Source organism: Chaetodon trifascialis, chromosome 3 (genome assembly GCF_039877785.1).
Source record: "Chaetodon trifascialis isolate fChaTrf1 chromosome 3, fChaTrf1.hap1, whole genome shotgun sequence".
In the NCBI taxonomy this organism is placed as follows: Eukaryota; Metazoa; Chordata; class Actinopteri; order Chaetodontiformes; family Chaetodontidae; genus Chaetodon; species Chaetodon trifascialis.
The window spans coordinates 24,634,202-24,657,460 of NC_092058.1; the positions used below are offsets into that span (position 1 = coordinate 24,634,202).

The window sequence follows — 23,259 nt, forward strand, 5'->3', positions numbered from 1 at the left end:
TCTTTGCTTAAGCAAGTATGAATTTGCCTAATGCAACTACACAGTGTGCAATAAGAGTAATTATAGTGCCTCTAGAGAGTATGTCGGTTTTCTAAGAATATTTTGTAAACATTTAAATATCAGTGCGTGCGCACGCACACACACACGCAAAACAACATGCAGTTGCATCCATGTATATAGTCTCACCTATAGCTTCTCACTTAAAAGGGAATGATACTGATTTTACACATCAAAGTGTGTTTACAGTTGTTGGGAGCACCACTGCATCTGTGCTGTGATGTTCCTTGAGTCAGCATCGGCTGGGCCTGAAGAAGTATGAAAATGAAAAAATCTGGGGGTGTTGAGTTACAAAGAAACGACTTTCGCAGACCTCTGTAACCTGCTCCTCATCTCTACCTGAGGCTGCGGCTACGTGAGCAACTACTTGCATAACACGCCCAAATCTCTGGCAGTCGAGTTCAATTGTGGGCACTATAGACACCAAGCTTCGACAAGAGCCAGAAATGTGCAAAATAAAAAAGATGGTATCTCGAGCTCTGGTGATCGATTTTGATACTTTTTTTTAAAAAACTTTTTTTTAAACTTATCAGACTCACAGAAGTATGGACTCACAAAGCAGACGACAGACTGATACAGTTCAAAAGGTTTAATCCAGGCAAAGGTCGGTACACGGGCAGGCAATCCAATCAGGCAGAGGTATCCAAAACAGCAGGCAGAAGAGTAGTCAATAAACAAAGAGAGGGTCGAAACACACTCTAGAAATACAGATACAAAGGACGCTGGAACTCTCACACAAAGGCAAAGAAGATCTGGCACAGGAGGAAGGGAAGACACAGACTAAATAAACTAGGAGGGAGGTAGCACAGGTGAAGCACATTAGGGCGGGGCAGACAATCACAACGGCGGGAAGGAGAACAAAGGGAGGAAGCAAAAGTGGAGACAACACAGGGGAAAATGAGACTATCAAAATAAAACAGGAAACAAAAGAAAACAGAAACATGACAGATCCTGACAAAACTGCCCATCACAAGTCAACCAATGTTAGTGGAGTGCAACATTACTAAACCAGAGGAGTATGTGGTGTAGACTCATCTTCTACAAACTAAAAATGCCTTAAAATCTCAGACTGCTTCACAGACTTCCAACACTGTATCATCAACTCTGTCTTCCAGAAATTACGACGCACTATTAATGAGCAACAGCAAATACCTTCTGAGAGAAATGTAATGCTGCCTTTACTTTATACTTTATACTCTATACTTTTACTTTATTCTATACTGAGTAAACATTGTTATTTAATGCTGTCAACATTAATCAAAGCCCCTGGAAATGCAGTGTCAAATCTTCTAAACATTAAATATTGAGGTCTAAACCAGCGACAATTAAATTTTACATTTGGAGAAAAGGTAAAAACTCAGCTATTTTTCTTCATGGCCTGTGTGGGTGTGGTTTGATCAGGTTTAACTGCAACTGTAATGAAACAATCTACCAACGTTTCCAATGCTGCAACTTCAGCTGCAGGTTATCTGAGGCATCAGTCATCTCCAAAATCAGTTGTGATTGGCTCAATCTTCACATGGAAGAAGAGAAGGAGGCCCTTTTGTTCAAATCAGACTAGCTTCACTGTTTGCGAGGCTTCGTGTGGAAGATCATGATTGGTCAAGTGAGGTGTCATTTGAAACCACCTCCACAGAGTAACTGGAGACATTCTGTTTGTTGTTTCCGGAAGTTGTAAGAGGAAAAACAGAGAAGACAAGTGGAAGTGGAAGTAATTTGAAAGGAGAAAACATCTTTCTGTTGATTATTATCGTGTTTTGGACCAAATGTTTTTCCTACAGTGGATCGATGTTACCAGGCCATTTTCGTTGGAGAGTTATCCATCTGTGGATCACAGAGACATAACTGGTGAGTTGCCTCAATGTTGCATTAATTTTTAAAACAGTTGTTTGTCTGCTGTTGGGGTTTATTGTGCCTCCTGTTGTTTTTGCAGCTTGGAGCAGTTTGCATCAATCAATCATCAATTCATGAGAATCTCCGCTTTTTAACATTGTGTAACATGAATATAAATGTAAATATAGAGTTTGTGTCAACAGACGGACAAAAAATAAATAACAATGAATTCTACGATGGCCTGCGGCCGGCCGTTGGAACAGTTTGTGTGTGTGTGTGTGTGTGTGTGTGTGTGTGTGTGTGTGTGTGTGTGTGAGTGTGTGTGTGTGAGTGTGTGTGTGTGTGTGTGCTGGCCTAGTGAGTGGCTGCATGTGTTGCTGCCATTGTCATCGTTACTGTCACAAGTGACATTGCCTCAGAGCCCCTGTTCTGCACTAAGAATACACGTTGGCACACTTGTATATGCAGCTGGCAGCCCTCCTAACTTAAAACATCTTCCTGACCACATCACTCTGAATGAGGACGTAGGTTGTCGAGCCCCTCAACATTCCCACTATGCAAACTGTTGATACTGAATGTAAGAATATGTTCACTGAGAGCGTATTTCATCTGTATTCCCAGCAATCTCCACTCTTGAAATAAGATATTCATCCCTAACAACTTTGATTCAGCCATTTCATGGATAATTTAGGCACTTACTGGTCTTGGCTATTGATAATAAAATATTACAATCTTGGTTAAATATTAAAGTCAACAGTAACCTGAAGGATGAAACATGACATATCTACTTTATTTATCCAAACATCCATCTTGATCACCTCCCTAAGACATCCCTGTGGTGCTTCAATCAAGTGAAAAAAAAACAAAAAAACAAAAACGCAGGGAACATAAAATAGGCAGCAATTGTGTTTCTCGGCAAAAGTGCAATTGAGAAAAACAAATTGCTAGAATGAGAATGTATTTCTAGAAGACAGAGTTGGTACCATGCAGTGTACTCCGTCTCTGAGAAAATTTCTTAACAAATCTATTAATGTGACAAATGCCTAGGTAGAATATAAATCATGTGTGAAATGTCTTGTGGGCAAGTTGCTTCAGAGCTTTTTTTTCCCTCCACATGGGCTGTGGAAGTCTGCCAAGTGGAAACAGACAGAGAGGTTAATTAGGCGGAGTAGATTCTGATGTTCCGGTTCAAATGAAAATCAAATGACATCCACCATCATCCATCACCGTCAAGCCACTCTCTGTGCACCTATCAGGCAATCATGGTATATTGAAATGGCAGTCAAAAGGTTAGGGATACAGGCATCTGCAGGGGCTCATCCCTCTGTGTTAAATATGGAGAGCAGTCTGAAGCCTTGTGTCATTATCTTTGGACAACAGTCGTATAGTCTCTGATAAAAACGGACCCACTGCTTATTGATTTCTTCCTGTTTCTACAGTCCGGTCCCTGTGGAGGCAAAGGGATGTGCTGCTCTGCACTGCTGGAATATGTGTGAAGCTCACTGGAACAGAGCTCAGAAATATCCCCTAATCTTAGCTAAATTAAAAAATCAGATCATGGGTGAAATTGCTTTAAGTTCATTTTACATCCTTTGCTCGTCTCAAGGTGTTGAGTAAATGTTTACTTTGCTCTTTTACTGATAGATCATTTGCTTCCTGTGGTCTTCGGGCATTTATGTTGTGCACATATCAATATTTCATTCATTCAGGAGAAGAAGGTAAAAACAAAACAGAGTTTCCTGAAAGTCAGAGCGGGTTCGGTGTTGTGGAGCAGAATTTCTGTTCCAGTTTAATGGAGTTTGCCTTCCTTCGCCTCTTTTCACTTTCTCTGTGTGCATCAATTTGACGCTCATACACTGAAAACCACATCAACCTGAATCACGAGGGACAAAAACACAAATTATTGTTCCAGCTTGCTACTCACCATATGTTTTTTGCAAGTAAACAAACAATATTGGTAAGTAGTTCTGAAGTTGGCCTTGCAGTGCTTAATGCAGTGTAGGTGTTGCATTAATACGGTATAGTCCCCTGATATTGGAAACACAATTCCAGCACAGTTGCATAGAGTCCAGAAAAAAGAAAGATGCACAATGAAATTCTGCTTTATCCATCTCTAAAATCATTGAAGAAGCATCATTAGACCGACTGCCATGGGCTGCGATATCGTTTTCCTTTGAATCACTTGTATGAAAAACCTGAAAAGCCCTCAAATATCTCAACAAGTCTGTGTAACCCAACTCAAATGCTATTCTCTCTCTGAGAAAGTAAATGAATGTGGAGAGTTTTGTAGATGCTACTATGCTGTCACATAACTCTGGAAATGTCTGTGTTTTCTCCTCAGTCAGCAGTGAGGAAAGTTTGGCACAGACGAAGTCTTTCGCTGCACAGCTGACAGCGTTGCAGTATTTGCATCATCAGTGGCATCGCTGCACCGTGCTGATGACTCTGTGTGGCTTTTACGCCTTATATGTCTGTTCAGAACAAAATTCACACGTACAGATTGTGTCTCACTGTGTGGTCGTGTGGATGACACAATGTGTACGGTATAATTAAATGTTGTGAGTGTGATATAAATTCTTTAGGTCCTCGTCAGTCATTCATCTGCTTGGCAGACTTAATAATACTAAGAAATAATGAGGTGGCAGGCTTCTAACACCTATCCAATGCTTTTAGAAAACATGTCAGCTTTATTATTAGACTAGAGGGTTTCACACTGACAATGGCCCACGTTAGCTGATAATGACAAACACTGAGGAGGTAACTTTTCCTGTGTGAAAGGGGTAAAGATTCGCAAAAAAGGTCCAAAATGCTGTGACAACACACTTCCACACTTCCTTTCTTCTCAGTGCATGTGAATCTGTTTGATAACACAAAGGCACGGGGCAGTGAGATAAACACCCCCAATCTTAGAAAATTAGAAATATGAATCAGAATTGATAGAAAACCAATTTTAAATTCCAGTCCTCAGCCAAAAAAAACCCCAAAACCTGTTGTACTACTTCCATTAATCTGCCTCTCAACAGCTCTCATTTCTCTCTCTCATTTTCATGACCAGCGCTGCTTAAGAGTTAAGAAACGTTTCATGTGAATAACTGCCTTCAGGATTTACGATGGATTATGTAGATACAGAATTTAGGCTGGCCTTGAAGAATTCAATGATAACATGATTTTTATTAGAATCTGAAGGTCTGAAATATGACAGCTCCAACTGTCACCCAACCATCCTGTGAACTACGGGTGGTTTTTGCTGAAACTGACAGAAATTATGGCCTCAGACCTGCCTCACAACCAATAAATTCGATTTATTGGTTGTGAGGCAGGTCTGAGTCCATAATTTGAGAATTGAAGCTCCCAAGAGAGTTGTCTCCAAACAGCATATGTAAATGTTCAAGTGACAGCCCTCTAGGAAGTAATAAGGACTGGAACAAAGGTGGAAGTCAAGCTTTTATAGAGCGGCTAAGTCAGCTAAGGTCAGAGGTCAGTGTGGACAGAGGGGTCAACAACAGAATGGACTTAAAGGACATTGCTGTTCCCATACCAACAGTCAACTTCAGTTTCTTCAGCCATACTCACAATCAGCTCCAAAGCACAAACATATGATTATTACTGTAACCATGATAACAAATAACCAAAGCTTGACTACTGTCGCATCATAAAACAGATTTATTTTTCACCTACAAAGCGAATAGTTTACAAAAGCATCCTAACATTTTCCTCTTCCCCCATTAAACAGAAAGAGTCAGAACCATGATTAATGTGCAGGTTAATTGGAACCAAGTGTGATAACTCATTTCATGGGACCATGAAGATTCATGCCAGATGTTGATGGATGGTGAGATGAGCAAGCCTCAGTGGGTGGAAAGGCGACATGTCCACTGGGAATGAAAAGGTTAAAGCTAAGCAACAAGTGTGAAATGAAAATAAATATTTAGTAAGTTAAATTTCTTCCCTAATTATGATACTGATATCAGACCGAAGTGATTGTGTACTGGTTGGCCCTAATTTATTCAAGCAGGATCATTAAATTCCCAATGAGCCTTTACAAATTTTGCATCTCTGTGATAAATTCTGCTGGGAAAAAAAAAAAAAAAAAATCGGTACTGTTGTAAATATGCAGTTCTCAAAGCAAATGTATGAATGAAAGCATTATCACTCCATAAATTTGGGTTATGGTGCCCAACCAAGCCCAAAAGAGGACAGGCAGGGAGAGAGGGAAACCAAGAAATTAGGAAATGAGAGAAACACATAAGTCTCCACAAATTATTGCACTGAAAGAGAAAAAACATTTCATGAGAGAACAAATGGAAAGTAGAATTTGTCAGCATGTATAGTGTACGGTGAGGCGTTCCAACAGTAACGACTTCCCCCTATAAAAAGAGAACTGGGACCCATTTTGTGAGATTTGTTTAATAATTCAGCACAGCCTTAAACCAATTCACTTCAAGTGCCCAGATGGTATTTTTATTAGGCAAATGCTCGATACTTGAGAGGAATAATTTACTTGCGTTCCGAAACTGGCAGGCTACCTTCAAGCCACGCAGAATTTACTGAGCAGAGAATCAGTGGGCCCTTCTTCAGGGTACTAATTCAGCAAAACAATAATTTCATGAACATCGTTGTGTTGGTGCTGCACAGGCAGACAAAGTGGCTGTGGTTGTGGTCGGGGGACATCCAGCGATGGTCACTGTATGCACTGTACTCTGCTGTTGCTAATTAGGTTTAAAGTTAAAACAGCACGAGTGTGGCTTGCTGAATGCTGGGAAATATGCTTAGACTGCTGGCAAAAGTCTTTTTCTCTTGAGGACGTGCCACATTCAGCACACTCAGACATTTTCTCGCTCGAACTCTGAGTTCTTTCGCCTTCTTAACCCTCCTTCCTGTCAACGGCTGGTGGAAATGACTGATACCGGGACGTGCCATTAGTTACTAGAGTCATTGTTTATTGTACAGGGCATTAGTTTTAAATCCTTGTCATAGGGATTCCCTGCCAAGAGTGTAATAAAAGCAGAAGCACAACGCTCTGAAGACACAACGTTCTTCTGATATCTCTGATCTGACCTTACAGAATCCTGCCCTCTGGACACAAACACCCACTGAGCTGCAGTCAACGAGACTAGGAGTAGTTCTTAATTATCAGCCTCCAGCAGTTTATTTTGAAGATACCGTTTAAAGGAAAGTAACTGTGAAGAAAGGATTGTCAGCCGTTTTCAGCATTGAAAGAGAAAAGTGAAAATAAAGCAGCAAAGTGAATGGCAGTGATGGGGGCAGACAGGGAGCTGTGTTGATTGACACTGCAGTACTGTCCTATTCCTTTTGATGGGATTAAATTGTCATGACCTCTCAGATATGGAAATTGAGGCACTGATCTGAGGCTTCGGAAATGTCAACTGTTTTTAAATTGTGAGACCAGTTAAAGACACAGTTCATTCTTTCACCGGGGTTTATTTCAGAGCACGCAAAGTTATGAGCTCTCTGGATTTTTCTTTAAGGCTGAAATAGAAAAAATAGCTAAAATAAATCTATCAAAATGCAGAAAAACATATTGCGTATTTTATCCTATATTATATCCCAGATTTTCTAGCACAGTGATAGAACCCAACCCCCAACAATCTGACACATAACAATGGAAGAATTCCATCTCTTTCATGAAGAAACGATTGAATATAAAAAGACTGATTTGAAATTACTGAATAAGAGATCAAATGATTGAGCAAAATGGACGTATTTCCTATAGATCTTCACGCCGGCTGCTGGTTCACTGGACTTTATTTCATTTGAACCTTAGATTCACCATCAAAGCCTTATCCCGCAGAGGTCTATCATAGCAGTTTTAATAAAAAGCTGAGAACTCGGCGGCTCTTGCCGTTTACTTAAACCGTGGATCAGGGGCAGAGGGGTAACTGGGGTGTGAAATAGACTCCACTTAGCTGATGGACACATGAAAAGACTCGGATGGTTGGTTGTCACTCACACCGCCAGACCCGCCTTTGCTCCATCTGAAGTTCAAATATGAATCTAAATAGCCTGGAAAATGCCGTTTTCTACCAATAGATCCCAGAAGTGTACGGGCATCCTCGCACGGAGTCGTCTGGAGCGCAGACGCACGCTGCTATGCCTCGTCCGCCGTGCGGTAGGAGGGGTTGTAGTGACGCTGTTATCCAATGGGCACCGGCTTCCTCTGGACGGAGCGCAGCATCTCTGTCTCAGCGGCACTTTTGCGCCAGACAAGTAGGGACGGTCTCTCACTCGGCACCCGAGAAGAGGAAACAGGGCTCCGGGAATTACTGAGGTGTATTTGGCGAAGAAGACTCATCGCTTCCCCCCCATTTGTTATTCTAACACGCGGTTTTTGCAAAGATGAACGTTGGCTGCGTCATCCTGGCGTGCACCTTACTTGTGGGCGCATCCTCGGTAAGATGAGTTAATTTCTTCATGTCTCGTCGGCTGACTGTGCAGTGGAAGTGCTGCACTGCTGTAGTGCTTACTTGGGCTTTGCCGCGCGCTGCATGAGCCCTCGAAAGTGGCTGTGAGAGGCTCACTTTCCCCCCGCAGCGTTGCGCTAAAGGCAACATGATGCGTGTAATCGAGCTTAATAGGGCGACGTTTAAGGTCAAGAATATTTTTGTCTAGGTGTGGTGTGAAAAGTCACTGACAACTCTGTTCGTTACTCTCTCCACCCTTTCCCCCCAAATCAACTGCAGTGCATTATTGCAGAGGACAGTGCTTTCTGGAGGGGCTTCTCGTTCTGTTGCCTGCGATCAACTTCATTTACGCACATTTACGCACTGCCTCCTCTCCTTTCCTACATTGCTGGGCTTTGTGGCTCAGTTAGCGGCTTGGTTAATTGGTTTAGTGCTTATTTAAGAGGGATGATTTAAGCAGCAAATCAGCAATTATGAAACGCTTATCTCATTTTATTCGCAAACTTCTCTAATTTTCGTTAAACCTGCTTTATTTCCCAAATAAATGCAGTTGTAGTTTGTTGGGCTTTGTTGATACTCAGTCATACTGAGCTGCCTGTATTATGGAACAAACTGCAGTATAATTTCTCAAACATAAACTGATGTGATGAATGAGGTGTATCGCTGCAAGTGCATTCTGTGGAGAATGAAAAGCTGCTGAAATTACTGTGTGCCTGCAACTATGCTTGTATATATCACTACAATTTAATGCACTTGGCTTCTATCTTTGGTCTCTTTCACACAAACTCTCACTGTCTGTGCACTCCTGCTCTCACACTCCAGTCAGCGGACATATGTATGTTTAGGTTCCACCTTTCCTGCAAGCCATAGTCATCATCTGTAAAATGGTCATGTCATTATCGTCTCTTTCATAATTTTTATGTTATTCAACATATAATGATCATGATGATAACATCTGTAATGGTGATAATGATGATGACGATCATCATTGCCTTCATTAAGACAATTTATTCACTCTTCAGTATTTCGGTGTCTGGTGAGATTTGATGTTTCACTGCAGTGAAGGAAAGCTGCTGTCTTAAGCCCCAGATGTGGACTTCCACACTGTGACGGTTCCATGTGCAGCACGCTGTAGTCAGACAGGCTGTAAGGCTCAGTATCACTGTGAAAAGGCGGTGAGATCAGCTTGTGACCCCGTGCCCGCAAGTAAATTTGCCAATGCTAAACAGTTCATCTTGTTTTATTCCTCAGGGGAGTAAGGCAAGCCAGCCTCTCAAACCCCCATGCAGACCAGGCTTCTCCCAGAACTTCTACACGGTGATTGTCTCGAGAGATCTGCTGCACGGGCAGAGCATTCTCAAAGGTAAGTCTGCCACTGCTGGGTCTCATTTATTGACTGACGATATTTTCTCTTCTCTACCCAGATTTGTCCTCAATCTCATAGTGTGATTGAGTGAGTGTGTGTGTGTGTGTGTGTGTGTGTGTGTGTGTGTGTGTGTGTGTGTGTGTGTGTGGACACAGGTCAGAATACACTGATCGTGGCTGTGCAGCATAAGCGCAGATGTGCATATATTCAAGCAGATAGGTACACTTGTGATGCAGCTTGGGCTGAAAAAGTCTCGTGATGTGACCACACATGTCATGACAGAAATGTGTGTTATGTGTTCTGTTCAAGAGTTTTCATTTGATATGGAGTTTCATTGATGAATGAGGTGCCTACATGACACTGTTTTCAGTAACAAAAAAAAAACCAAAAACATTTTCTTTTTGATTGACTAAGCAGCAGGCGGATTCATTTAAACGGCCTGTCGCCTACTCTGCATGTTTGCAGCTGGAAGCCTCAAACTTTCATTTATTCCCAGTGTTCATTGTAATACATTTTCCAGCCCTTTTATTCTTTCTGTTTTTCAGAGGAATTCAATTCTGTTTTCATTCGCTCCATTTCTTTTTGGAGCAGGCAGTGTACTGAATCTACTGTGAGGTTCATCTCCTGCCATTTGAAATTATGCTGTAGTTTCTTCAGCGTGTCTCTTCCATTTGCTGGTGAATCTTTGCCATAATGGAAAAAAAATCCCTCTCATTCACATCCATGGGTCCCCAAATGCTTCTATAATATAGTCCATGTTACATCTAAACCCCTAAACTACAGCAGCAACATGATGATATTAAGCCCAACATGTGTGTTTCAGCATTTTGCAGATTTTCATATCAACACTGTGGATTTCTGCTATGCAAGTCGAGGGACTTGGTAATATGGGTCCAATATTTTGGTTCTTTCATGCTTCCTCCTCTTTAAGTTTTCCTGTAACCTATTCTACACTGATACTCACACATCTCAGCAACAGTTCACAATAAGCTTAGCTCTCCCTTGACACTTTTATAGTATTGCTTTTGTAGCCAAATATTTGTCTATTGTAACGTGAAATACTGTTTGCCAGGAGGAAATGGCATTCTCATTGTAACAGCTGTTTGAGCATTTTCTGCCTCCGAGCAAAACAATTGAATTATTCTGGAGGTTATTTTGTTATTTAGGAGGCTGACAAGGACAGTGCAGCCGGTCAGTGGGGAGCGAGTTTGCCTGAAGGGGCTCAAGGTTTCTGCCTGTTTGGAAATGGGCTGAGGTGTCCTCACTGACCCAAACAGTGCTAACAGAGGGTGATGTGATGTGTGACAGATAACGTATGTTGGTCTCTCCTCTGTGTTTTGCATGTGTTATATGCGCATGTATCCTTGGGGGCATCCTGGTTTACATATTATCTGCTTCGATTCAAAAAGAAGTTACAGCGAAGCTCAACTGCATCAATTTGATATAGCTTATGTGCTGCATCAGCTCCAGCTTTGATCCCATATTACCTGTGCCTCAAGTCTCTCACTTTCATTTTGTCTGCCTCTGTGTTTGTTCTTTGGAAAAATCAATCTGAGAGCCATGCCGTCCTCCCAACTGGCCACTCAAAGGGATATGGGCTGAAGCAGCATGCACCCTCATGCAGTGATGAATGTGCAGCGGCTAGCCTTACTGAAGGTCTGTTTTCTGTACAGCGGGATAGAAAGCAGGAGGAAGCCTTTAATACTAACGCCACAATATGTACTGTATAACCTGAAACTGTCACTTTCCAAGAAAATGAATGTGCTGGGATGAGATGAGGGAGGGACTGGGATGCTCCAGAGCTGGTTAGGGGGATGCTGGACCGCTGAGGGCCGTGGCTGTTGTCTCCCTGGAGAGATGGACAGTGAGCGATGGGGGAAGGACTAAAGAGCTCTGGCCCAGCAGGTGCAGTGTGAACCAGGCCTCTGTTTCCAGTCACTGAACAATGTGTGAACCGCAGCTCTTTTCATGCTGAGGTAGAAGGGGGAGTTGTTGTTCTTCTGTTTTATTGTTTTGACAGAGTGTGGGTAGTTTAGGAGTCAAAAGCTGATATTTCTGATGTCAAATTTATTAACACCATTCTCAGCTAATTGAATGTGTTAGAACTATTTTCCTTGCTGCTATAGCTGCAAGCACCTGGTTGTCACATTATTGCGGCTGCCATTTTCCAGGGCACTCAATAGTGCTTTCAATGTCTGAAAGTGTTACCTTCATTGAAGCGTCATGTCAGAAAGTAGAATTTGCGTGCTGTTTCTTCTGCTACAACATTTCCTTGTTTACTGTTTCCGTGCAACACTTCGATCAGTCGGATCTTTCTCCTGCACAAACAGCACCAGCAAATGTCATATTATATACACATGTCTCAAAATGATCACAATCTACAGCAGCTGATGGAACTGGAAAGGCATTTTTCTCAACTGTTTTGTATTCATTTCAATAGTGACTGAACGTTGTGTAGACTTCAAACTTGTTTAAGATTGGTTACCTCTTTCTGCATTTATGATTGTCTGGCTGGCATCATCTTTATCTGGAAATAGTGCAAACTTTCTGATATTTAATGGGGTGTTTTTAGGGTTGACCTCAGCCTAAGTTTACGTAGCAGGGTGTTTTGGAAAACGGATATTTTGGCCCCTCCGTTTTCAAAAATAACATCGTACACACAACATTGTTTTCAAAAATGTTGTTGATTACATGAACCTGGATAAATACGCCGTCGAGCGCATCATAACTATGCCAAGCCTATGGGCGCGTGTAAACATGGGTCGCACACATAACGTTAAGTATTCAGTCGCATGTTGTGACGTTTCGGAACCTAAAACGCCTTTTAACCCCTTTTACAGTACACGCCAACAAATAGCCAGCGTTTTCAGAAATCTCCACTTTGGCTGGAGTTTTTAAAAATGATTGTTTTCCATGAAAAAAACTCTGTTAGCGTGTAAATGAGAGGCCAAACCGCATGAAAACATATGTGTTTTCCCTAAGTGTAAACAGGGTCTCAGAGGGAGGACAGTGAACGAGGGGTGAGATGGATGCTGAATGACATGGAACAAAAGTCTCCAGCTGTTCCATAATGTGTTTCATTTTAATGCTTTAAAAGTCCTTAAGAAGTAAAACTTCAGTCTCTTGTAACCTTGCAGATTTATATCATGACCCGTTAAGGGTCCCAACCCCCATGTTGGACACGGCTGCCTTCGTTAAGGGGCTAACTGGTGAACCCAAGTGCAGACACACAGAGACAGGTATGATATTTATGAGCCATATCTGGAGAGTTGCTGACCTGGGGTTCAAGACAGGGCTGCAGGGCAGACATGATGAAGGGCTGGGACAGCAGGGCACAGCAGACAGAACTGCAGAGGCAGGAGGAACAGTATTAGACTCTTGACAATAGGCTACAATGGGTTAACTAGATATATACTGGCAACAATGGCTAGAAGCATGGCTGGACTGGTGCAGAGGCTATGATCTGACCAGGTGGTTGTGGCAGAGCTGAGTCTTTGTAGGAGGCTTGATTAGAAGATGGGATGCAGCTGGTGGCACTCTGGTCTGACTTCAGCGCACCTGTTTCCATTCAGACAATCCCACAGACACACAGGAGAGGAAGAAGGAGAGAGCCAGACAGGAGCACAGGAGACACAGCCGCAGCCCTGACAGCTTAAATGTATCTCGAAACATAAACTTTGTAGATATGCGCTTTTTACTGGAAGAAATGGACAAGAATGGAAGCCAATGACACTCCCTTGATGTAGGAGTGCATTATAAAAATCCAAAACATGACAGCATGACTTTGAAAATGATCTGCAGCGACTGAAATGGGAGCCAGGAACATTTTGCTAAAACACTGGTGTGGTCCTTTAACTTAGCTTCTTTTCTTTAGTGTTCTCCGTCGGTAATGTGAAGCGTCTGGTCAAGACTTGAAAGGTCATTTTAAAATTGTAATGCATCATTCGGTGCCCCCTTTGGTCGTTCTTCACTGGCTTTATAGGTTAAAAAGGCTGTTATGGCTTTGTGGTTGACCGTAAAAGACCTTTGTTTAACTAACTCGCAAATCTCTGTGCTGCCGCTAAGTTGAGCTGAATAAATCATCCCATGCTCCCATGGAGATGTTTGTCTGAGAGCTGGGTCAGGATTGGAGGAGGGAGGCTGTGGCACACAGGCAGGCAGACAGCCGGGCCTTGAGTCGTGGTCCGTGCAGATTCCCGCTGCGGGCAGATAAGCCATGAAAAGAAATATTCCAGTGATTGCACATCGCTGTGTAAACCATCACCTCGCTGCAAGAGCCGGAACAGACACCTAGGAACACGGACAAGGGGATGTGGCCTCAGCACAAAAGAAATTGATTTGAAATGCAGTTCAGTCAGGATAGTGTCTCTTTAAGTCACTGTCAATGCATGTTTGAAAAGGCAGCAGTGATGAGTTTCACCTTTTGCCCCTCGCCAGTCCTGAGAGACAGTGAACAGCACTGCTCTGTGTGACTTAAACGCCTGCCGGACTGCATATTTTGCTTTGTGTCGCCAAGATTTTATGACTCAGAAAATGATTTTGGATTTACTGGCTTGCAGAAATCTTGTTTTTGGAGACAAATCTATTTCAGCCTTTCAGTGCTGAGTTTAAGAAATGCAGCAGAGGACCACTTTGTTGTAGGCAAATGAGATAAAAAAAAATGATGATGATAACATAATGTTTTGTGGGAGAGGGCATCACAAGAGGTGTGTATTCTTCAAGCAAGCACACAATGTCCTTTGAGAAAGCCTGTGCTTTGCCATTTGGACTCCACGCTGCCCTTTCAAAGAGAATGGACTTGTTTTCCTTTTCAGTCCCTGTGATGTCTCTTGAATCACAGGAGATGAAGTTGCTCTATGAAAAACTAATCTACAATTGGGAGTCTTTTCTTTGCTTCCTTCATCTCAGGGCTTTTAATTTAAAATGGGGTCTTTCTATTGCAGTTATTTTATAACTGCTGAAGTCCATGCAGGGAAAAGAATTGCACACACCTTACTTTAATCTAAAAGATTAATTTAGGGAGGATCATGCCTCCATCAGCTATATGCTTTCGGCGTGGATTTCCTATTGTTTAATTCCATCTCTGAAAGTTACACATCCAAAATGACTTGCAACATGACCCCAATTAGACTACAGCAGGCAAATCTGGCAAGGAGCCATATCTGCTTTGAAACAGCCAGCTCGGTGTTCGCTGTGCTGTGGAGAACTTCTGACTCCTAACCTACTATCCAAAGTGACAGGGCTTTCATAAGTATGTCCAGACCCAAGAACTGAGGAGGGCGGGGGGGATTATGTTTCCAGGCATTCGATAAGCGGGATGCCATTTTCCTTCTGACTCACGAACGTCTCTCTTGTCCTCCAGAGAGTCTTTCATCTCTGCAGCCAGGACCTGCAGTCTGTGGCGAGCTGATAGAATACAGGTGCAGAAGATGAGCCACATCATTTCTCTTTATCTCGCCCGCCTTCTTACCAAACCAAGCTACGCTCCTATATCCCTCAAACTCCCTACAACATGACATACATGCTGAGCCAATTCCATCAAGCAAGCCACCCAAGATATAGTACATGCCACAGCACAATGCTTTTCATCCCGTTTTGTAGTCATTTCCTCAGTGGAGGTACTAAGCAAAAAAAGGGGTTTTGATAGATGGGAAACCAGCTGTCAGCAGAAATATTATTGCCTCTTGTCAGGCCTTCCATGCGAATTTTATTAGTTCTAGTGCACTGATCTCCACTGAGCTCCTCTCACTACGCACTGGTGTGGTGTTAGTCTGATGCTTGGTCTTTGGGTCATGGCGTGTGCTCTCATGGAGCTTCATTTCAACACAGATAGTTTCATTGCTTTCCCATTTGGTGTCCAGAGAGAGACAGGCATGATTCATGTCAAGCTCCTCGCATTAGACGGCGAGAAGCTGTCAGAGGATGCTCCGAAACTCTCTGCTGCATTTTTTAAAAGCGCTGCGCACAGTCTCTGTTTGCACTCTGCTGAGTGAGATTATGCAGTAGATCTACATTTTTGAGAAAAAAAAGAGGTGAGCTAATTGTGCCCTGAATTCTGACCTTCAAACGGAGCCAGCCATGATATTATCAGACCTAAGATTGTATCCGCGAGAGCTGGCGGCTGTGGGTTAAATCGTGGAGTTATTATGAGGAAAAAAGAGGAAACTAGGCACTTTTGATGGTGTTAGCCAAAAAGAGAGTCCTTGGCAAGGGATTAACGGATAAGAAAGAGACTGTGTTGGATGAGGAACTAGAGACTTACTACTGTATTTCTGGAGCTGAGACAAGGGCAAATTTAGAAAAAAAATATTCATGGACAAAGTTTAAAGTGATGTTTTCTTACTTCTTAGAAATTGCCTCCAAATTACAGTCTAAGCCTCCTGATGAGTGCCTCACTTTCCATCCACTGTCAAAGAAAGTAGCAAAACACAGCCTTTTAAAGAAACGAACACCATGTCTGCCATTGGTGACCTTCTATTCTGTGAATAGTATTTGCATTTGTTATTGAAAACCTTTATTTAATTGACCACCCTCCTCCATGATCAATGTGTATTAGTGCTTTGCATCTAAGTGCACTGTAATGATTGTGGCCTTGATTAAGACTTTATTGGCTTTTTCATTTTTTATTGATGTGCAGAAATGAACAGTTTTCCCACTTGGAGACCTCTGTTTCACCTTTTAGCTGTAAGTCTAAACCAGAATCTACCAGGTCATTACAAAGGTTTTCCCACCTCCTCTAGGCTTGCAGGATTTACATGCATCTGAATACAAATCAGGTCCTCTGTATTGAAGGGGTGTTTCTTCAACTCAGTTAATTCACTTGCATGTTATCCTGCCTGTTTGTATTGTCACGACAATGTGCACTTCAGTGTCATTTAGGTGGATTATTGGATAGATAATAATTATTAAAATTAATAGAGATAAAGAAAGGGCTTTTACTGCCGCAGCCCTGCAAAAGAAACTAAAAAGAAGAGCGTGAGAGCTCAGTGCAAACCTCACCTGTCGGAAAATAATGTGGAAAAGCTCAGTTTGAACCAATTTTCCATTTCCGTTATCATCAGTCTGAAGTTGTGGCTTTTCAAAGCTGTGATTGGCTTTCAGTCATGCCAAGATTTCTTCATCCAAGAAATAAAATACACTGGGAAATAAAAAGCAAAAATTCACACACTGTATAGACCACAGACTATATGTGACTTTCACCTGCTAGTTTCTCTCGTTGACCTCCATCAAGCCCAGCCTGAATGTTTAGAGTCTTATGTGCCACTTCTGGGCATGCTTTAATCACTCTGGAGTGGATCTTTATCCACTCAGTCACGTCCTCAGATCAGCCAATCCTCCTCCTGGAAACCAAGAAGGTAGGCGGAGGAGGTGAGTCGGAGACTGAGGACAGGAGGAGACAGATTAAGAACAGTAAGATCACCAGTGTTGGGAAAGTCATTTGAATCAGTCACTCATTGCAAATTACTGAATACAAAATGAACTACATTACTTTACCAATTACTCAGCAGCAGTGTATCACATTACTTTCATTGCTCAGCTCAGCTGCGGCAAACGTTTCTTTAAATATCAAGTCCTCCACACCCACGCAGTGCATCTTTTGTATTTAACAGGATTAGAAAGAGAAACGGAGACATTGTGCTTTAACAAGCAGGCAGCCCACAGTTCAGAGGGATAAACTGACCATCCAGCAGCTAGCTTAGCCTGGGTAAATGCACACAGCTCTTCAGAAATCCTGCCCTCCCAGTAAAGCTGCGGGTTTCAAACGAGGCGATTCCTCAGTGTAGTCTTACCTGTGGCTAATGTTAGCAAGCCAGCCAAGAAGACGACATGGAAATAAGACAACTTTGAAATCACCTGAAGCTGCACTTCTTGTTAGCGGGACTTGTATTTCTCCCCTTTTCTAAGAGGCTAACTGCCTCCCCAAACCTCCATCTCCTGAGCCAAGCTAACATGTACCAGGCCAGTGTGCCCACTAAACACACAGAGGCCAAGCTGATGTCAACGCTCCATCAGACCCCTGCTAAGACAGCAAACAAGCTGACTCCTAAACATCAATATATCGCATCCTTCTTGGGATTAGTAACAGTAATGTAATTAGAGAATCTTAAGATGTAATCTTTTACACTACTCCTTACTGAACAAAGTAATCACATCACTATAACGTGTTGTGAAGTAATGGATAACTGCCTAACACTGAAGATTATACATTTGAAGCCATTCTTGAGCATTGTCTTTTCAAACAGGCTTTTCCACAAACTCCTGCATGTCAGACAGACGTCTGTCCTTGACAGGACTGCTGTGTGTTTGAACAGGACTTGAAACCAAATGATACCCAGCGAAGTTTTTGCTTCCATCATGCGCATATTTGACATGTGCGTTAACTGACCGATGAGGTATCTCTGACAGTCTGCCCTGTTCATCAGCTGTGCCTCCTTCTTTTTCTCCCCAACCGGCTCCTCATTCCTGTCTCAGGGGCCCAAAGTGACACATAGTTCCTCACTTTATTGATGAATTATGGCCACGCAGTTTGACCTTGTGTTGCCACTTGACCTCACATGTTCTCCAGCACTCATATCCTCAGTCTGCCAAGGAGGAGGAGATGAAAACCATGGCCCAATCAAAATGATTTACGTTGGGCTTGATTCAACACATAGATCCTTCTAAGCTGCTCCTAAATGTATCTCCAGAGGCCCACTCTGTATTGTGCTATACAGCCATTTCGGAAGCCACAGGGCTTTTGCTATTCTATCGCTTTAATTAAAAGACTACACTGTCAAGATGCCTTTGTTCTGCAAACTCTAATATCAAAAAGGCCCCTCACCAGAGAGCGGCTTGTGCTCTACTTTGTCCTTTGGATTTATTCAGCCTGGAATCTATATTTGATCAGGGTGCCTGTACGCTCTTGTTTTTACCCTGTTCTCCTCTTCATTTTTGTATATGCATAAAATTATTAATTTTATATTAACACTGTATATTTTGTGCATTGTGTGTATTTGTGTATGTTGTGTGTGCATGTGTTTGTAGGCAGCCTAGGCAATCCAGAGGGTGATTATCTTAAATGGAGAAATTAAAGGATTACAAACCAGCCCAGTAATCCAGCTGTCAATCTCATGGCTCATTAGTAAGCAAAGGAGAGGGATGAGAGATGCACACTACACTGAGAGAGAGAGAGAGAGAGAGAGAGAGAGAGAGAGAGGAGAGAGAGAGAGAGAGAGAGAGAGAGAGAGAGAGAGATGCGTAGGCAGACCTGTTCATAGTGGTAAGGACTGAGCTCGTCAGTCAAACAGAAAGGAATGTTGTCTGCATTGATTTCACCTCAGCAGCTGAGGTGAAATGCCTCGTGGTTAAACAAATATTAACCATATTTAACTGTAAAATTACATTTTCCACAGACTATTTAAATATGAAAAATGTGACGTTTATTAAATTGCACATTTTGGTCTTAATATGCTGAATGAAAGCAACAGAAGGCTTTGACATTTCGCACAATTTCTGTTTAAAATGAGATTATTTGCACTCTTAATTGCAGCTCCGTGCTCACAAGCTGGCTGTTAGAAAAGGAAACGTCACACTACACAGCTGCTTGGGCTCAGCACATTAAATGGCATTAAGATATGCACAGCGGCATGACTCTTTACATTAGAGTCTATCTTAAGGATTCACATTGTTATTGTATTTCTTTGTAGAACTGTAAATGCCAAATGCTACCAGAGTTTATTTGGCCCTTGTTCCAGTGCTGCTGCTATTCACCGTTTTAAATAGCAAATGAATGAATGCAGCTACAATGACGCAGTCAGCAACACATAAACTGTGTGTGTGTGCTGCAGATTAGCCTTGGTGTTGAAAGATATACAGTGTCTCTGCCATTTTTCACCAGGCTCTGAGGCGCATAAAAGAAACAGTTTGGGAAACGATGGCACCATAAAAGAAAATGGAAACACAAATCCTGACTCCATCATGGAAAAAAGGGGGGAAATTGCATCTCCTATGGTGGTGACGCTTTTTGGATTTGATTGTATCAATTTGCTGTCTATTTTGATCCAAAAAGCGGGCTGTCTGCAGGATTATTTTCTCATGCACAGTGACTTGTGGATGCCCACTGCTGGGAACTAATTCATATTCAGCTCATCTCATCTCATTTAATTTGAAACTCACCGTTCTTGTTTTTTTTGTTTTTACATTTTTCATAGATTGTACTTTGCCCATTTAGGTGTCTCTGTTTGCGTTCGCATCCATTTTCTCCCATGAAACTTTCCAATTAGGATTTAGAGAAAGCCGCTGCTTTTAATCTTGTTGTCATGCTTGTAGACAAAGTTTCCAGGTGTATTTCTGCTCAATTTGTGGTACCTGTTACCTCTTGAGAAATGACTGGCTTGCTTTGTCAAACAAACACTATTGTTGCTGCAGCAGTCACACTTCCTAGAGACTGTCTGTTTGAAAGAGCTCATTCTTGCTTGGATTCAGATGGCTGATTTGCAAACCACAATACGAACCCATGCTCCGTCCTGTTGTGATGCAGATTTGTCTGTGGGAGGCCGACAAATCTGCAAATATGCTTTGCTGACCAGAATAAACACAAGATATTCTGCCGTAAAATTGTAATACAACTTAATCTGTTTCCTGTTCCCTCTCGTCGCCGGCTCTGATGTCAGTGAGGAATTGAATCTTTTCATGTTTTTATTGCTTACTTGGCTTTCTTTCCATGGACACATTATCTCAGCTGTGTGTCTGTCTGCCTGTCTCGCTGTCTGTCTGTTTCAGTCTCTCAAAACCCCGGGGAGCTCATCATACTCTCACTGACTCCCTTATGAATCCATTTCCTCAAAAACTAAGACACCAAACAAAGCACGACTTCCTTGTCTGATTTATATTTAGAGCTGCACTCACAAGAGAAGGTCACATACACAATTTGTTTCCCACCCGCTTGCACACACGCACACACATAGACACACACACTGCAACACACTTTAACACTTACTGTAGAGGTTAATTCATTGTAGCAGAGGCCCCTGTAGGTATCCACTCAAATGTTAAATGTGCCATTATACTATTAGCTTTAACCTCCAGATGGGTTTCTTCCACATTATAGTACACCTGCAGACTTCTGTATATTTCTGATCTCTCACTGGAGAATGGGCATGCATTTAAACAGCCAGGAGAAAAAAAGATTATGTTTAAAATCTGATTGTGCCTCTCATACTGCTTGCTCACCTCTTGACATATTTGTGTGCGATGTGGATAGAGGCACACTGCAAATACCCATGAGAAGATTATAGCCATCGGCTAGCAACAGTCAGAAATCCACATGAAACATCATTACCATGCCAAAGATGTCCCAGTTGCACACACAAATGTGTCTTTTGTTGTCTCCGCATAACAAGATGGAGTTTTTTCAAATATGCTTAAGCTTGACATTTGGCATTCTTGTCTTTATTTAGTGACAGACTGGTAATTCATAGAAGTACAGAGGAAAATCTGGGGGTGAGAACCCACTTTTTTGATTGAAATGTAGGAGCAAATCAATAGAGCCCTCCTTTTTGCTGGCAACGTGCAATGCAGACACACGCTGGTAGCATCGATCACAGCTTCAGAAGAATCACGGTTTTCCTCTCCTGCTCCACTCTGTCTCACCGTGTGCCTCTCTTCCCCTCTCGATCTCTTTCTCTTGTCTCTTTTCTCTCTGTAGCCTCGTATAGGTTTTCAGATAAAAATAATAGCTCTGAGAACCAACAGAGAAGAGAGACATGGGAGGGGGATTGGGGGGGTTGGTGACAGTGTTTGTGCTCTGCACCACAAGCCAGCAGTAAGACAATAAGAGGCAGTCTGACTAACTGTGGCCTCTGGGAATAGAAGCCTTCTTATTGCCATAAACAGCACTTTAGCCTGGGTAAAAGAAAACGGATGCTGCCCTATTACTGTGTCATCATGATTACAGCCACCACAGGGCTGTGGCAAAGTGAATGATGGCTGTTACAGCCAGGCACCTATTTAAATGCAATGTTAAATTTATAGCTGTGCAGACCAATTTAACATCAAGGCTAATCCAAATGATGACACGTCAGAGATGCCGCAGACAAATGAAAGATCTTCGCAACCGGTGCTACAGTTTGGTGCTCATTTGTTGCCGTGCCTGTCTTTGTTAAACACACAGAGGTTGTTACGCTGATGGAATTAGCATGTGATAGCTCATGACTGTGCTTAAGCATGTAGCCTTTTGATTTGCAGCCCACAAGTTACTGGCTGAACATGCAGCAGTCATGTCTAATCTACGCGTCTGCACTCTAACCAGAGGCCATGGAAAGCTTTGAACAGCTCTCTAAAAGTATCGTTATGAAGCCGAGTTAAATGTCCTTGTTGTGTAAGCTCTGCTGCAGGGACATAGGTGCATAACTCACCTGTCATGAATAAACATCCACCATCCGTAGATATCAAGTGGATTTCCTGATTTCATGTGGTGATTCACAGCTTGATTTGCATTTTTGTTATGCTTTTCCAAGATTATATTAAACTATTGAAATACCACATGATGCTTTGACCACAGCGATGGTCCTGGCTGTTATTTTTAACTGATAGCTTTGCAAGATTGGGTCAGGTTCAGGGCCTGTAGAGCTCATTATCGTAGAGCTAGGGTGGATGTTGGCAACAATACAAGACCCTCTTCCACCTTCATGCCCTGCAGCGTATTAGATGAAATGTGAGGAGGAGTTGGAAGAGGTCTGAACATCAGTGCAGTCGTATGTATGATCAACATAGCAAGCTGTATAACATTTTATACTAAACAGTAAAGAGCAGACTGAAACTGTAGTACAGTAAGAAATGCATTTACTTGACATCAGGATGTTTGCTGTGTACAGAGTTCACTGCTAAGGCAATCTAGTACTATCTGTGATGTTGAGTCATTGCAAAGATGTTTAAGTCAGATCAACAATGTGTTTTTTCCATCATTGGAATATAAATCTATGTGATACAAGTGAAATCTCCATCATTAGAAAGTGCAAAAAAACACATAATGGCTTAATGAATTGAAGTGGAATACTGAGTACTCGTCCCCTGCTGTAACATCCACACTTGAGTTTTGCATGTCAGATGAAGCGACACGTCATGCCAATGTTTCAACACAGGGCACATCGTGTCGGTAACAGGTTGTGCTCTGTGTCTCATTTACAGTTACCGTGACATTTTTACTGCTGCAAGCTGAAAAGTTGAGACAATTTCATTATTGTAATAACTGCACTTTAAGGCCATGCTGCAGTATTTATATCAGTTGTGGTATTGTTAATGCACTTTGGAGGAGGCAGCACCTGGCACACAGGTGTACACATGACAGAAAACACACCGCAGTTACTCGTGAAACCCTGATAAATAACTCTGCACTTCAATCCCACTTCATGGCCTGTATTTTTTAGTCTTGTTTAATCAAAACTTAGCATTTGTTTCTCAGCTGCCAACTGGGGGGGGGGGGGGGGGGGCAGAACAGCAACAGAATCACCAACTTTGTCTTGTTAATGGGCATTAACAGAGACTGGTAGCAGCAGTGCCAGAATGTAAGCTATACTCTGCAAGTACTTGAAGATGCCGTTT

General features: G+C 42.3%; 1 protein-coding gene across 2 annotated transcripts in view; it reads left to right on the top strand.

Moving 5' to 3' along the window:
• Positions 1 to 8,098: 8,098 nt before the first annotated feature.
• The window catches only part of cdh4 (cadherin 4, type 1, R-cadherin (retinal)), a 204,056-nt gene continuing 188,895 nt past the window's right edge, over positions 8,099 to 23,259 (top strand). For both annotated transcript variants that reach the window (XM_070959457.1, XM_070959458.1), the window contains exons 1-2: positions 8,099 to 8,301; positions 9,564 to 9,675. In XM_070959457.1, the coding sequence (XP_070815558.1) occupies positions 8,248 to 8,301; positions 9,564 to 9,675 (166 nt within the window). In that variant the 5' untranslated portion in view covers positions 8,099 to 8,247. The remainder of the gene's footprint in view (positions 8,302 to 9,563; positions 9,676 to 23,259) is intronic.